General features: G+C 42.7%; 1 protein-coding gene across 5 annotated transcripts in view; it reads right to left on the minus strand.

Moving 5' to 3' along the window:
- Positions 1–16,995, minus strand: part of anks1ab (ankyrin repeat and sterile alpha motif domain containing 1Ab) — a 31,129-nt gene that overhangs the window by 11,145 nt on the left and 2,989 nt on the right. For 4 of the 5 annotated variants that reach the window (XM_055917115.1, XM_055917124.1, XM_055917108.1 and 1 more), the window contains exons 2-7: positions 12,727–12,793; positions 6,183–6,298; positions 1,591–1,689; positions 1,145–1,291; positions 604–720; positions 274–447 (exon numbers count right to left, since the gene is read on the minus strand). In XM_055917115.1, the coding sequence (XP_055773090.1) occupies positions 274–447; positions 604–720; positions 1,145–1,291; positions 1,591–1,689; positions 6,183–6,298; positions 12,727–12,793 (720 nt within the window). Of the gene's footprint in view, positions 1–273; positions 448–603; positions 721–1,144; positions 1,292–1,590; positions 1,690–6,182; positions 6,299–7,612; positions 7,940–12,726; positions 12,794–16,995 lie in introns of those variants that run through there. The other variant, XM_055917132.1, reaches the window with a different exon arrangement.

Here is a 16,995-nt window from a genome sequence, read left to right on the forward strand (position 1 = left end):
CAGGGATGCTTATGGCATACAATTCTGTCACAAAATATTACTGGATAATAAAACTACAAAGATGCTGTAACACTTTGACTGATCAATATATATTTAATACAAGCATAGAATGACCCAATAATCTGTTAAACACATAACAGCTTCTGTTTCAGATCACCCCAGCAGCAGCTTCCTCTCTTTATGACATGATTATCCCAAGCATACCACAGAGAAATATATTTTAGTCACTTCATGAGCTACAGGTAAAGACAGCGTTTTGGCAGGAGAACTAACGTGAGAGCGTGGTCTCTCGCTGTAGGAGCGCAGGGACACACTGCAGTCCTGGTCCATGGCTCTCCTCCTCCTGCCTGCCTCTCCCAGGGGCAGGAGCATGTCCATGGAGCGACTGGTGGACGGGTCCATCTGACTCAGAGCAGAGGTCCCTGTCTGGGACAACAAGTCCTGAAACTGACACATACAGATTGATTGATCAGATTGATGACGTGGGCGTGAAAGATTTAAAACAAAATAGTGACTCAATACACATTTCAATTAGGTTTTAGAATGTTATGTAGTGTCATACAGGTGAAATTATTGTTAAAATGTGTCAAGGCTCTAACTAACCCTGATCTGTGAGAGACGGTGAGAGATCTGTGATTTGGTCGGGGCCTCCTCATAGGGCCGCTCTGCCAGAGACGCTATGATCCTCTTCCTGTGGCCCAGAACGCCGATTTTCAACACCTACAGAAACCGGCACAGATGGGACACAATGGTGACTAGACTGTACAAAGGGCTGTGTGCATATGAACACTAATACTGGCAAAAACAAATTTGAATGAAAATACACCACAGGAGGTTGGTGGCGCCTTAATTGGGTAGGACGGGCTCGTGGTAATGGCTGGAGTGGAATTAGTGGAATAGTATCAAATACATGGTTTCCATGTGTTTAATGCCATTCCATTTACGTTTCAGCCATTATTATGAGCCATCCTCCCATCAGCAGCCTCCAATGAAATACATAGTTGGACACCCATGCCGGCACACAACAGGCAGACAGAATGGACTCCTCAATTATTCAGCTCAAATCTGTTTTGCCTTAAGCTCAGTACAGCACTGTCTCCTCCCTGAGGCACTCTATAATTCACTAACAAAACATTGGCCTCACGTTGACAATCTCCAACTCCCATAGGTTCTTCACACAGTCCAAGGTACGGTAGCCGCTAGACAGGAAGTTAGGCAGGTACTCCTGCAGACCTAGCACATCCAACCAGGTGGAGAGAGAGGTGCTGCCATCACAGCCCAGGGCCTTCACCTACAGACAGGGGCAGAAAATAGATCAAAATACATTAAAATAAAAGCAGGATTTCATAATTCCCTTCAGGATATTCCAACCATAACCAATGTCAAAGCGCTTTTTTATAGGATCTCTTTTGCCATAGCTACAGGCAAGATCCAAGCTACTTTACAATACCGGTCATCCTATCATGATTGATAATATTATGCACAAACGTAGATAAATCCAATGCACACTCTTTGACACCTTGATGTTCTTAGATGAATGGTCAACCAGGTAAAAGGTTACAGGTGGTGCCCTTGACTGATGATAACTACCTTGGGCAAGCTGCGTGCTGCGTGGAGGATCTTCTTTCTGTGTCCAGGGTCAGTGATTCCCATATCTCTAAGGTCCAAGTCCTCCATCACGTTACTGCCCTACACATTCACCAACGCACGCAGTACACACACGCACACGCACAAGTTAATCACACAAACTGCAGACACTTATGCATAAACACATATAATCACTTAAGCTAACTATTAACATAGACATTACAACATCTCCTACACTCTAGGTCTATATGCGTGGCCAAGCACGACTCCAACACCATCATTAAGTTTGCTGACGACACAACAGTGGTAGGCCTGATCACCGACAATGATGAGACAGCCTATAGGGAGGAGGTCAGAGACTTAGCAGGGTGGTGCCAGGACAACAACCTCTCCCTCAACGTGAGCAAGACAAAGTTGCTGATCGTGGACTACAGGAAAAGGGGGGCCGAACATGCCCCCATTCACATTGACGGGCTGTAGTGGAGCGGGTTGAGAGTTTAAGTTCCTTGGTGTCCACATCACCAACAAACTATCATGGTCCAAACACACCAAGCCAGACGTGAAGAGGGCACGACAACGGCTTTTCCCACTCAGGAGACTGAAAAGATTTAGCATGGGTCTCCAGATCCTCAAAAGGTTCTACACCATCAAGAGCATCCTGACTGGTTCCGTCACTGCCTGCTATGGCAACTGCTCGGCATCTGACCATAAGGTGCTACAGAGGGTAGTGCGTATGGCCCAGTACATCACTATATAATAGGCAGTGTCAGAGGAAGGCCCAAAAAATCCTCAAAGACTCCAGTCACCCAAGTCATAGACTGTTCTCTCTGCTACCGCAAGGTAAGCGGCACTGGAGAGCCAAGTCTATGTCCAAAAGGCTCCTTAACAGCTTCTACCCCCAAGCCATAAGACTGCTGAACAATTAGTCAAATGGCCACCCGCACTATTTACATTGATCCCCCCCCCCCCCCCCCCCCCCCTCCTCCTTTTGTTATTACACTGCGGCTGCTATCTGGTTTTTAGTAACTTTTTTATTTAATAAAATTTTATTTAACCTTTATTTAACTAGGCAAGTCAGTTATTTACAATGACGGCCTACCAAAAGGCAAAATGCCTCCTGTGGGGACGTGGGCTGGGTTTAAAAATAAAAATGAATTAAATATAAATATAGGACAAAACACACATCACGACCAGAGAGACAACACAACACTACATAAAGAGAAACCTAAGACAACAACATAGCATGGCAGCAACACATAAGAACACATCATGGTAGCAACACAAGATGACAACAACATGGTAGCAACACAACATGGCAGCAGCACAACATGGTAGCAGCACAAAACAGGGTACAAACATTATTGGGCACAGACAACAGCGCAAAGGGCAAGAAGGTAGAGACAACAATACATTGTGCACTTTACCCCCACCTACATGTACAAATTACCTCGACAACATATACCCCCACACATTGACTCGGTACCAGTAACCGGTACCTCATGTATATAGCCTCGTTATAGTTATTTTATTGTGTTACTTTTTATTTAATATTTTTATTTAATAAATATTTTCATAACTCTATTTCTTTAACTTATTATATATTTTTTCTATTGTGTTATTGACTCTACGTTTGTTTATCCCATGTGTAACTCTGTGTTGTATGTGTCACACTGCTTTGCTTTATCTTGGCCAGGTCGCAGTTGTAAATGAGAACTTGTCTCAACTTGCCTACCTGGTTAAATAAAGGTGAAATAAATAAAAAAATTAAATAAAAACTGCATTGTTGGTTAAGGGCTTGTAAGTAAGCATTTCACGGTAAGGTAGCCTGTTGTAGTCGGCGCATGTGACAAATACAATTTGATTTGATTTAGATTTATATGCACTCAATAATACACACAGACACACACACACACACACAGACATAAACACACACACGCGCATGCGCTTATTTATGTCCTCAGACAAACAGGAATGGCGCGGTGAGAGGACATTGGAGTCAAATAAATTGTGCATGCCAAAGGTAATCAATCTATTCTAATGCAATACCACCAAGGGAAAAGCAATCAAAAATGCAGGAGCTTTTACTTCTGAGCTACAGTGTTGCATTGAGACAAATTACATTGGGCATGAGAAAAACGCTTAGGATTATGTATCTGTGTGTTGGTATATGTGTGTGTGCAATGATTAAAGTCATCTAAACATTTCCTATTTTCCTTTACACAAATGATTGACAACAATAGATGTTCACCATTTGTTTTACATAACTTTCCATAAGTGGCACATGCTTCGTCATCTACATCAGCTTTATAGGGAGAAATAAAGATACAAGGAGATCCTTAAAAATGTGGAGCTCAGCATTTTCCCAGTGGACTGCTGCGGATAGATTTTTCCTGGCCAAGAATGTTCAAATGTAGCTAGTCTTTTCTAAATCTAGCCTCACTGCTTGTTTCTGGAGCACAATGCAGCAGTTACAGTAACACACTGATGATCACTAGAACAAGGATCCAAATAACGCATTGTCTGACGTCAGGAATCGCCCAAAATAGATATTTCCAATACAATTATTGTTGGACGTTCCAGAAGGTCCCACTGGAGCTTGTCATTTATACTTAATCAGGAAATATGATTAAGTAATTAATAGCTATTTTTGTTGTTATTTATAAGTACCTATTACATAACTGTGACACATACAATCCCTCATCACAAAGGGGGAAGGTTCCATGAAATGAGGAGGCACCGAAGGTCTGAAGGGTAGACTAACTAACTTTCTCTGTTTTGAAGAATTTGATCTATGACGCTCTTGCCTTTGGGATCTGCAGGGAAATCAAGCACTGAGATTTCTCAAATGGGCTATACTCTAAAAGAGACAGTGTATTTTATTTAATAAGGATGACAGCTTTGTCATGGCAGCTTTCAGGCCAGATGTACACCGACTAATGTGCGTCTCCGGCACAGTCACCATTACCTTTGCTCCTCTGGGCTTCATGACAATGTATTTATATGTGATTTGATTTAATCTACATTAATTCGATGATGGGGTTGAACAGTGTCTCACAGAGCCATCTCAACCACTCAATAAAAGTTATACCTGGCAAAACCCAGAATACCACTTCCCCTGATCTAGAGTCAGCCCACGAAGCAAATAAACAAATAAACAGAGCAGCATTGCAGTGATAACTTGATGCATCTGGCAGAAAGTTCAATGGGACACCATTCAACCTTTACAATATCTCTCTGACTGCTCTGACCTATTCAGACAGTAACCTCCAAGTCCTTGTAAGTATCTGAGGGGAATTTGTCCTGCAGAGAGCTAATCAATTATCTGGTTGGTACTTCCACTCCTCAGACATTAAAAGAGATGAACATTAGCATCACAATGCTAATGACCCATGATCCTCATCCTATTATAACCTTATTAACACGAACACCATTGGTACAATACTGGTTGGTACAATACACTCTACATCACTATGCTGACTATTCCCAGTCTATAAACAGTATATCAGACTTCTTCCATTGGTTATGTAACCTCTCCAACAGGTGCAGTCCGTTGCCCCTGGCCAAGCTCTCATCTGTGGCAAACTCATGTAAACAACAGTACTGAAGCAGCTGTGTCATCAGATTAGTTCGTGTTTGCTTTAAAGACCATGTTAATCACCATTTACAACATATTTTTCAAAGTTACCTAATCAGTGGAAATATCAGTGTTGTTTTGAACATTCATTGGCAAATGTTGTAACACACATCCGTGTGTTATAACTTAAAAGGAACATTATTGCCTCTCTTAGTTTGACACAAAACATACAGTCATTTTAGCTGCAGCTAAACCATTTTATTAATACATCATTCCAGAGGCACAGCCAATTGAATCTGCCTATGCTTTCCAGAAACAAGAGACATACAAGACTCAAGGGATGTCATAATGAGGTTATTTTCTGGCTGAAGTGGCATAAGATAACCAGAAAAAAACATCAGTATACAACTTGACCATGACATCACATAATATGTTTGAAGTCTCTACAGCAACAAAAAAAGCATTCATGCCCTTAAAAAAAAAACTTTACTTTGCCACAAAATATCTTATAGAATTGTCAGGAAGTAAAATCCATACTGTGACCTCAACAGAGTGGTTTGTTGTATCTGCTGATGATTGGGTGAGCTATACTGTGTATGCTTTCTGGTCGAGCCAGCATGGGGGTTAAGGCTGTAGAACATAAATCAGCTTGACAAGATAGGGGGGGTGGTGGTAACTATGGGAATTTATTGTAAATGAGATGGAATGATTGGGGATGAAGGAAAAAAGTTAATAGGTTTTGGTGTGATTCGTCTTACCATTGGTGACCTCTTCTACACTTCAAAGGGATTTACAGTAAGCACATACAGTAAATCTGTATAGGGTCATCTACTGTATAGCAAGGAGAGGTGAAGAGCAGCTATGGAAGAAAGAAAGAAACTGGGGGAGACAGAATAAGGAACAGCAAATGAAATAGAAGAGGGGGAGATGGAAAAGAGGGAGAAAGGTAGATGGAAAAGGAGGGAGAAAAGGAGATGAAAAGAGATGAATAGTGTAAAAGATCTTAGAAACGTTGACTCACCATGTAGCATAGGTCGTCAAAGCCATTAAGCAGCAGCTTGCTCTCGTACTGCGGCAGCCCCACATGCTCCAGCCACTCACCCACGGGCTGGTCCAGGGCTTTGCTGCAGGCCCCATCTGCCGAGAGAGGGAAGCGCTTCAGCAGGGAGAAGCCGTTCAGCCGGTAGCAGCGGCACTCCGAGGACGAGACATGACATTGCCACATCATCCTCGGCCAGCACAGCCGAGTGCAGGAGCACCAGCAGGGCAGAGGAGACAGGGTCCAGGTTGGGGGAGGGCTGCTCCCACAGGGCAGGAGGGGGCCGGCTATTCTTACACTAGAGATATAGTGGTGGAACCTGCCCACCGTGGTATACTGTACACCCACTGTTGTTACTGTGAGTGTCAATGTCAGGCAAGGGTGGAGGTAGAGGTGGATATGTAGATCCTTTGAATACTGATCACCACTTTCAATTGATTGAGCCAATCTGGCATCTTCTATCAAAATGTTTTGCTAATTACTGACATGGAAATTGCCAATTGCCAATGCCTCAAAATGTGCCTCAAAATGCACACTGTAATACGGAGCACTAAACAAAATAATTTTCCAGACCAAACAAAGATGATACAGTATTACTGGATATCATATTCCACATGCTGTCTTTAAACCTGGTTAAACCATCATCAGCATCATCCTTTTTGAGATAATATTCCACAAGGGTATGGTAAACCACAGTAAGTTACAGCTCCACTTTGTAGCATTTGTTCACCTCTGTCTCTGTCCCATGGCTTTATTGGACAACCTGTCTGAGAGCTCTGACGGTAGAACCGTGATAAGGTAAGGCTATTCGTGTAATCTGGATTATGGGATTCTCTCTAGGATTTTGGTCTTATTCCACAAACAGAATGAGATTCCAATCTCAAACACCAAAATTCAGGTTTCTCCTTTGGCTTCCGACTGTTGATGAAAAACTCCTGAAATAAAATCAGAATCCAATCACTAGCCGCTTGATAAAGCTCCAGCCGCCGGCATGCCTGCTAGCCTGAGGCTCTATGTTCTTGGTGTTCCCAGTGATCCTGGTGGTAAACCTGATGCTTCCCAACATATAGACTCCCCTTTGGAGGCTGGCTCATGCAGAGAAAGTTCTTATCATATCTCACACCAGTAAATCCAAGCTCAGCTCTAACAGAGCGCAGGTGAGCCTCTTGACTCTTGGCTGAGATCTCCGCAGGACCACCTTGGTTCAGCCTGCCTCCTCCCTGTGCGACAAGCCCCCTCCACCCCACCTGGCTCTCCCACACCGTGGGTACAGCTAGCTCCTGTGCTCAGAGCAGAGGTTTGCTGCATCCCCTGTCTGATGCATGCACTGTCACAAAGCAGCTGCTCTCGGCTCACACGCTCCCCTCACCGCTTCCCTCACAGGACATAACGTCCTGATGCTGGATACTCACGAGTCCAGAAAGCAGCCTCAACCGCGTCCTTCCCGCATCCACAACAGGCAGTCTTGATGCTCATCCCCCTTCCCATTCAGACAAATCCCTCAAGCTTTCTCTCTCTTCTGCTCTCTTTCTGGCTCTTTACCTCATTCCCTCATTCACATAGTCTCTCAGTCCACTGCAGGGCTGCCGTATGCTGCCTGATGGAGAGGGTACTGCTCCACGTATCAGCTCTTCGTTCCTCCCCCTATCTCTCTCTGCCTCACACTCTTGCTATATAAATCCCCCTCCCTCTCCCTCTACCTCATAGCCTCTCACTCCCTCTACCTCACAGTCTCTCTCCCTCTACCCCAGTCTCTCTCTCTCCCTCTACCCGTCTCTCTTCCCCTCTACCTCACAGTCTCTCTCTCTCTCTCACACCCTCTACCCCGGTCTCTCTCTCTTCCCACCATCTGCACTGATTAGAATTGCACAGAGGCACTCTGATCTTGCTAGTGCTGAAAAGACACCACCGTCAGAGGCAGGGAACAAGCACTAGGAGCCTCAAAATCACAGACCTCTCTGTATGGAATGACTAGAATATAAAAAGGATGTATGTTTCTCCCCTTCTACATGGGCAGTGATTTCAAAGCTCGGCTTCCCATTGCTTTACAAGGAACATTAAAATAAAGAAAATGTTCAAGCTTATTCACAGCTGTCCTTAATTCATTTACATCTCGCTGTGATGATTGGGCGAGTGGGGCAGCACTGACTCAAGTCAGTGCAAAGCTCTCTCGCGCGCACGCGTTGGATACCCCCCATGCTACAAGATGACAGGGGAAACATTACACTCTTAGAAAAAAAGGTACTATCTAGAACCATAAAGGGTTCATCTGCTGGTTCCAGGTAGAACCCTTTTGGTTCCAGGTAGAACCCTTTTCGGTTCCATGTAGAACACTTTCCTATGGGGACAGCTGAAGAACCCTTTGGGAACCCATTTTTCTAAGAGTGTAACTCCTTTGGTTACGTCAGCACATATCACAAACTATTTTAGAATACAACAGTTGATGCGTGAAGCTTACAGATAACTGCAGGAATCAAACGTGTGAAATGCAACAGGATAATACGAATGGGCACACAGACTTCTATTGAAATAAAACCAAATAGGCATTTGCACCCACCGATGCAGGGCTGCTTACTGCGTCCATCACTGGTGTCATCTGGATACAGTTACAGGCACAGAGTAATTATGCAGGCTTTCAGTCTGCCTGTGAACGCCTCACACATCCCATCCCCAGCCAGCTGGCCAGAGGAGGAGAAGTAATGGTTACAGAGGCAAAGTGAGGAGCGATCGATTTGAGCTCCTGCCGTAATTGGCCGGCTGTAACCAAGTTGCTCTACCTTAATGAAGGTAAAGGTCAGGTCTTTGTGACCACGCATCCGAGATAAGCTCAAGAGCTAACACTCATAATTCATAATCAAGAACAGACAGCCCTTCTATTAGACATGCTTTGGGAAAGGATGAATGCACTCACTACTTACTGTAAGTCACTCTGGATAAGAACGTCTGATAAATGACAAAAAATAATAACAATGTGAAAAGGAAAAGGAAGACAAATGAAGCAGACAGATAAGAGATGGACATAAAAAGATGAATAGTGAAGATGATGAACTGTGCATGTGTCACGATCGTGTGGAGGATTGACGGACCAAAATGCAGCAGTAGGAAAATAAGCCATATTCTTTTAATGATGACGAAGGCGAAAACGAAACAACAACACTTACACACTAACAAAACAAGAAAACGATCGTGAAGCTATGAACGAAGTGCACATACATGCTACAAACGTATAACATAGACAATTACCCACATCACATGAAAGCCTATGGCTACCCTAAATATGGCTCCCAATCAGAGACAACAGAAATCAGCTGTCTCTAATTGGGAACTCATTCAGGCAACCATAGACTCTCCTAGACAACTAAACCAACATAGACAACGCTAGACACATGCACTCAACACAAACCCATACACTACACCCAACACCCCCTTTACCATATAACCACCCAAAACCTATAAAACACAAACATTCCCCATGTCACACCCTGACCTAACTAAAATAATAAAGAAAACAAATAATACTAATGCCAGGGCGTGACAGCATGTGGGGGAGATAAGATGGTAATAAAGAAATAGGAAAGATTGGAGCAGACTCATTAAGTTTCAGTCAGACCCCTCCCTCTTCCCCCAGAGCTTAACCGATGGCAGCTTCTTTAATATATCACTCTACCAAAGCCTGTTAAAAATACCAGCCCTCCCCACCCAATTACAGCCATTCATTTGGGACGACATCAGCTCCCAGGGACCAGCAGGGCCTAATTACTGAGTGATTGTTACTGTTAGGGGGAACTGGGTTACTACCTCAGCCCACTAAACGAGTCTTCACGTCCAGTTTGGGCTAGTGGGCTTCCGAAGGGACCGAGAGAGGTACCTAGGTCTAAACTTGGCTCTGGGGGAAATATTTACGGAGAGTTAATGGCTTTGCTATCTAGATAAAGCACTGCCTCTTTATCAATGTGAGAGGAGCGCTAGCTCTGTCAACACATCCACAACGGCAACACTACCGAAAGGAAGCGCAAAGCTAAATTAATTCACAGGAACGGAAGACGGACACTATTTCTTTGAACGTCAGAGGAGTGGCAAACACAAACTGAGCTGCAGGATGCCTCCTGTGTGTTGTTAGGAGAGCTCCCTCTCCCTCCCTGCTCGCTGTTTAAGTTAATTTACTCAATGCTCTTGTAACAGACAATTGAAGCACTTTCAAACCACAAATGCAAACAGCACATTGTTTAAGCATTCAATAGGCATGGATATTTGAAGAGGCAAAATGGCACAGCAGTCACAAAAAAATATATTATAGTTTAGGATGAATTAGCACAGGTCATCCCTAGGAAATAGTATCTATGGAGAAAGAGGGATGAGGGGAATAGGAGGGAGAGAGAGATGGAAGGGTTGGGGGATAATATAGCTCCTTTACAATGGTGGAATAATGTAGGGGAGAATAGTGACAATTTGGCTTCCCTCTCCCTCACTCACTCTCTTCCCCTCTCTTGATATCTTAATCCGGAAGGGCACTTTCATTTTGTATCATTTCATTTTGTAGGAGAATACAATACCCTCTTTATGCCTTTACCAAGAGGGCAAGTCAGTCAACACATTTTGGCTAAACGTAGGGCGGCAGGTAGCCTAGCGGTTAGAGCATTGGGCAAGTCACCGAAAGGTCTCTGGTTCAAATACCGGAGCTGACAAGGTGAAAGATCTGTGGATGTGCCCTTGAGCAGGGCACTTAACCCTACTTTGCTCCAGCGGTGCCGTACTACTACAGCTGACCCTGTAAAACAACACATTTCACTGCACCTATTTGGTTTATGTGACAATAAAACATATTTTGTTGAAAAACATTTTTACATCTCCTCTCCATGCCAAATGACAGAGTAACAAGCAATCAGGTACAATCAGGTGATAAAATCAGCACAGCTATGAATCAGCTGAATCTGGAACAGGCTCCTGCTGAGTCCTCTTTATGAAAAACTCAAAATACTGAAATAGTATAGAAGCACCGTCTACATCAACAAACACATCAATTGCCATACTTTCCAGCCACATTACGTAGAGTACAATAATACCAGGTATAAAAAGAATAGTAAATGAGTGGTAGATGAAATTGGAATAATAAAAATATATACTTTCAGCTGAAGGAGAGGAAACCACAGTGAGTTTCATTAGTGAGTTTCATGAGAGTGGTTATGACTAATGATAATATTCAATTATGCATCAAGGACCATATATGGACGTGATGACGGTGGCCTGTTCAGTGTAATGGACACACATCGTCAGAGGAAGGCAGATGTGCTGTATGATGTCATGATGAAAAAGACGTTAGCACAGTCAGCCTGCAGTGTGGAGCTATTACTGTACATTAATAATACATATTAATAATACACATTACAACATTAAGCCAAAAGAGTGTCATTATCAATATGAGTTTGACCAAAAATCCTCATAGCACAATGACCATAATCCACTGAGGTAAATAGCTTTGGGGAATCACATTATAGAAAAGTGTCTAAGGGAGATTTAGAGATCCAGTATACCAAGTTGAGAATGTAATCTAAATAAACTGAGCATTTGTTAGTTGGCTTCTCACTGAGAGCCGCCTGAAGGATAGACTCGATGAAGCAGAGGATAGATTCAGCCTCTATTGATACACAGCACAGGAAAAATGATAGTCAAGTGAAGTTTGAATTTGATTTATCTTAAAGTGGAAATACACTTCACACCACAAAACTCCATACAGATGACACAAGTTTCACACAAAACAAATTACACCTTGAATTGTTATGATTTATGGGAAAAACAAATCTTCATATCTTTTATGTCTTATAATATGGTTGTTGGCTTCTAATGAGCTTGTACAGCATAGAAACAGTCTGCCAGTGGTGTAAAGTACTTAAGTAAAAATACTTTTAAAGTACTACTTAAGTCGTTTTTTGGGATATTTGTACTTTACTTTGCTATACATATTTTTGACAACTTTTACTTTTACTTCACTACATCCCTAAAGAAAATAATGTACTTTTTACTCCATACATTTTCCCTGAACACCAAAAGTATAGGTTACATTTTGAATGCTTGGCAGGTCAGGAAAATGGTCCAGTTCATGCACTTATCAAGAGAACATCGCTGGTCATCCCTACTGCCTCTGATCTGGTGGAATCACTAAACACATGCTTAATTTGTAAATAATGTATGCGTGTTGTAGTGAGCCCCTGGTTATAAATAAAAATAAAATTGTGATTAATATAAGCAATTTTAAAACATTTTTTTGATACTTAAGTATATTTTTGCGATTACACTTAATTTTGATACATGTGGTATATTTAAAATCAAATAGTATTTTACTGGGTGACTTTCACTTTTACTTGGGTCATTTTCTATTAAGGTATCTTTACTTTTTCTCAAGTATGACAATTGGGTACCTTTTCCACCACTGCCCTTTACTTTAACGCTCTGTCATAAGGCCTACATAGAGCTGTCATAAATTGGCTTACTGTTTGTATGCAACCTTTACCTACATGTAGGTATTTACCTGTGGTGCGCTGCTGGTCATTGGATGACTCGATGCCTGCTCCAATCATGTTCATGAGCTTCTCAATCTGTGGAAGAGGAGTGAAACATTAGGACAAACCAGATATGGTTACCCCCAGGTAATGATCATCAACATGTGCTCCTAAAGCTTGTTTCTGTGTGTTTACAAACGGTGTACATGGATGCTGACTAAGGAGGAGGGCAGAAATGATGGATGAAGAGTTAAACAACAACATGGTGGGTAGTGTTTAATTGGTCCGTCACACAGGGTGTCAGGGTGAATTGCAATTTAAAGCGATTGACCCTTCGGTGCACGAAGCACAAGGAAAACCTGTAGACCAAATTGCTTTAGATCTCTGCAAAATTACCTTTATAAGATTCAATAAGGCTCTCTGCCCCGTCTCTGAATAGAAAGTGAAAACCTGCTGTATACAGAGTAAAACAACAAGCCTGCATGGAGGTTAACACAAAACAATCCAAGCACATCATGGGCCTAAAACATATTGCCTTAGAAAATAACTAATAATAATTTATCTTCTGAAAGCAAAGTCAAGAAAATATTGCAGTAATATTGCACAGTTCAGCTCTGTCTGTTTGTGTGAGAACTGGTGTTGTGACATTCTCCAGCACCCTCTCCTCTTGGCAGACTGAGATTCCGGGACGAGAACTTCTCAGAGCAATGGAGGGAGCTTACTGTACTCTAACTGTTCAGGAGGTAGCTAATGCCATAATACAGCGCTATCCAGTGATTTAGCCAGCATATTCTACTACTATAAAAGTCTGCAAAGCTGAATCCGCTTTCACAAGTGACACTGGAGACATAGAAAGGGTTATTTGACATACTATTTAGTATTTGAGAAGCACTATGCACTTTGCTAGTGGCATCAACACTCAGAAAAAGCCTTGATTCATTTAGAAGTCAGATAGGTGGGAAGCATGGCAGCTCCCTCCAGCGATACAGACCTCACATATTCCACATCGAATTAACCCAGTTACATTCTATATCACACACGTACCATCAACACATTGCCTTATCTCGGCCCAAAAGCAGTTGTTTGAGGAATTCCATCTCATTACAATTAAAGAGCTAGAACATGCGGAGACTCTTTCAGCCTGAGAGTAATACCATTAAGGCTACACAACTGTTCCACATCATCACTCTTGCCAGATGTACAGGACATCAAATCTGTGGAAAACAAATCTGTGGAAAATCCGTACAAAAATCTAGTTAGTGTAGCTGTCATAACGCATCACATAATATATGATTTTTCAAAGTGAATTTGTGACCCCTTAAGGGGTCTGATATAGACTTTCCAGTAAGCTCTTGAGTGGCAAGCCTTTGATTAGCGCAAAGGTGGATTGGAATAATCAGATATAGAGACCACAAAGAAATAAAAGATAACACAGTTATGAAGTGAAGGGCCTGTTGGTGGACGCTGTTAAATCAATTGTGTTCCTCTTAAAGTGATCACGCTGCAATCAGTTGGGATCTATATGCTAATCCTCTTAGTGGGCCATTCAATATCTGCTACTGATGCCATGCTGCTGTCACACTGCTCTGTTACCCACACCAAGGAGCCAGGGAGAAGACCTGTTGGAAGCTGCTTACCCCAACTGGCTCATCAACCTATAAAACCTCCTCTCCAAACCAGGCCCTCTTATGGGTCTGTGCCTCTTATGGGTCTGTGCCTCTTATGGGTCTGTGCCTCTCATGGGTCTGTGCCTCTTAAGGGTCTGTGGTTACATTTGTATAGTAATGTATGACCAATTTTTTTTAATGGCAATTCAACTCATTTGGGACAGTCAAGCTATCACTTAGCTAAGTCCCCATATAAACAAATGTAGATTTGTTAGTTATACACCCATCTATGTAGATCATGATGAATCACTGTCAGCTATAAGCTTTGTACTATCATGTTACGTTAAAAGATTGCATTATGAATGGAATAGCATATGTACATTATCATACGTATTATCGGACTTATTGTATCATACTTATTACACTGTATGTTCACCAGATGCGCATACATTTTGCTATATGTTGTTTTGCCGGATGTCTAGTCCACATTTACTTGACACACATATACTTCCCAAACTGCAGAAAGGCTTGCAGCATGGAGAAGGTTGTTTTCTCTGTCTCTGGGTTCCCTACCTTGTGTGACCAAAGCGCCAGTTTCTACCGGGACGTCCATGTTAAACATGTTGTATGGAGACACATTGCCAATGCGATTGGATGACCTGGTCAGTTGAATGTGAAATAGTTTGCTGGAAAGTTAAAGCTAGGTGCTGGCAATTTCTTAGCTAAGCTATCTAGAAAAGTAGTTAGCTTTGTAGTTAGATAGTTAGCTAACTTCTGTTCATACCACCGCAAGGTAAAGCCACGCTTAAGTTGAAAATATTGAACTCATGCGGTACACAGAACGCACCGCAGTCTAGTGCGGAATTCCCAATGCAGCGTTGCAGACTGCTCCATTGACTGCTCCATTGACAATTAATCACTTCCGCTGGGTCACAATGAGTTTAACGCATCTGGTGGACATGAGGCTTTACCCGGTCGTACAATAGCATACTAATTGGATGCCATACCTTATCATACTTCTTAGAGGACATATAATATTATATGTCTTTCTCTGAGACCAGGTTGTTTGTTGTGTCCTAACAACAAAGGAGAATTACGGGGAGAATTTATGTTGGCGGTTAGGGGAACTAACGACAAATGTTAAGAGAATTTCCGTAGCAGGTTATGTTAAATGGTTTAAATTAAGAATAAGTGTTAGGGAAATGTAACAGGATCACTATTTTAGGACAGGCCACAGTACAGACTAATGGACAAGTGTATAAAGACCCATGACTGAAGACATGTCAGAGGTGGGCTGATTTTTATGGATGCTTGTTTCACCTGGTTCAATGCTGAACTACCCGTTGGCTCTATCGGCTAGATGATAACAGAATTTAAATCAATAGATTTTTTTATGTTTAACCAAGCAGGTTTGCTCACATCCCCGCACCATAATGACAGCCTGCTCTGTGCCTATTTGATGCAGTGGGTGGGATGGGGACATCAGGCGGGAAAGCGACATGGCCTTCGTGTTTCGCTGGGTGAGATATTTTTTGTCAAAATAGATCTTATAAATAGATGTTCTCTCTGCCCTAGCTAGCCACATAAATTATGAACTGAGTTAAACCAGCATATGTGCTGAACATGTTAGTCCTCTTTCCCAGCTAAAATTATTTTCAGCCAGGGCCCCAATAGACTGCAGCAATGTTAACACGATGAGAGAAATGGACGAGAGCATGCCACAACAGACTCAGACACACACACATACACACACACCACCCACTACAACCACAATCATCTCTCCGATACAAAAGGGTCATTTGAAGTGCACTCACTAAAGAAAGGAGATATTCAAAGCGTCTCTAATGGCTAGAGGTATCGAGGTATGCACCTGTAACATGTCTGGCTTAGACAGATGTGTCTTTAGAGAATTTAACAGATGTAAAGCTGTGAAGCTGTTGATCACAGTTGTCATCATACATGTCATTAGCATACTGTGTGATGATCCCTTGTGTGCTAGAGTGCTCTCCCGTGTGGAGGACTGCTCTTATGCCAAAATGTCCTCACTATAACCCTTATATCAAATCAAATAAATGGGACAAGCATAATCAGGGTGAGATAATAACAAGGAATTACAACTATAAATTACTTCAGACGATTGTGGACAGAAATAAATGTCCAGCAGAGAATTTCAGGCTCTAACTGCTGGACATGCTGTAGTCTAAATCTGAGTGTGTCTAAGGGCTGAGAGCAAACCAATCTCAACAGGAATATGGAGTCCTCTGCAGTTACTCCAACATATTGCAGTATGCAGTGTGTGTGTCACACCTGGCTTCCTCTCTTCCTAAGTGTGTGTAATGTAGACACTAGCTCTGGACTGTCTGAGGCGGACAGAACGTTGTTGATCTCCTTATGAGTAAGTCTGAGTAAGTCTTTGCCCTTGCATCCTCTCCCCCACCCTGCCCCAAATGACACTAGAAAAGAAACAGACACACGGGGGCAGCTGCAAAACAGGATGCCCTTAAGAACAGAACAGGACACCCCTCCCAGCGTGGCCTGAGTAAACAGTCCTGTCAGAGAGAAGAGGGAAGAGCAGAGAGGGGGCCAGGGAACCAGACAGTCCTGTCAAAGAGGGAAGAGCAGAGAGGGGGCCAGGGAACCAGACAGTCCTGTCAAAGAGGGAAGAGCAGAGAGGGGGCCAGGGAACCAGAC

This window comes from Salvelinus fontinalis, chromosome 3 (genome assembly GCF_029448725.1).
Source record: "Salvelinus fontinalis isolate EN_2023a chromosome 3, ASM2944872v1, whole genome shotgun sequence".
NCBI classification, from domain to species: domain Eukaryota; kingdom Metazoa; phylum Chordata; class Actinopteri; order Salmoniformes; family Salmonidae; genus Salvelinus; species Salvelinus fontinalis.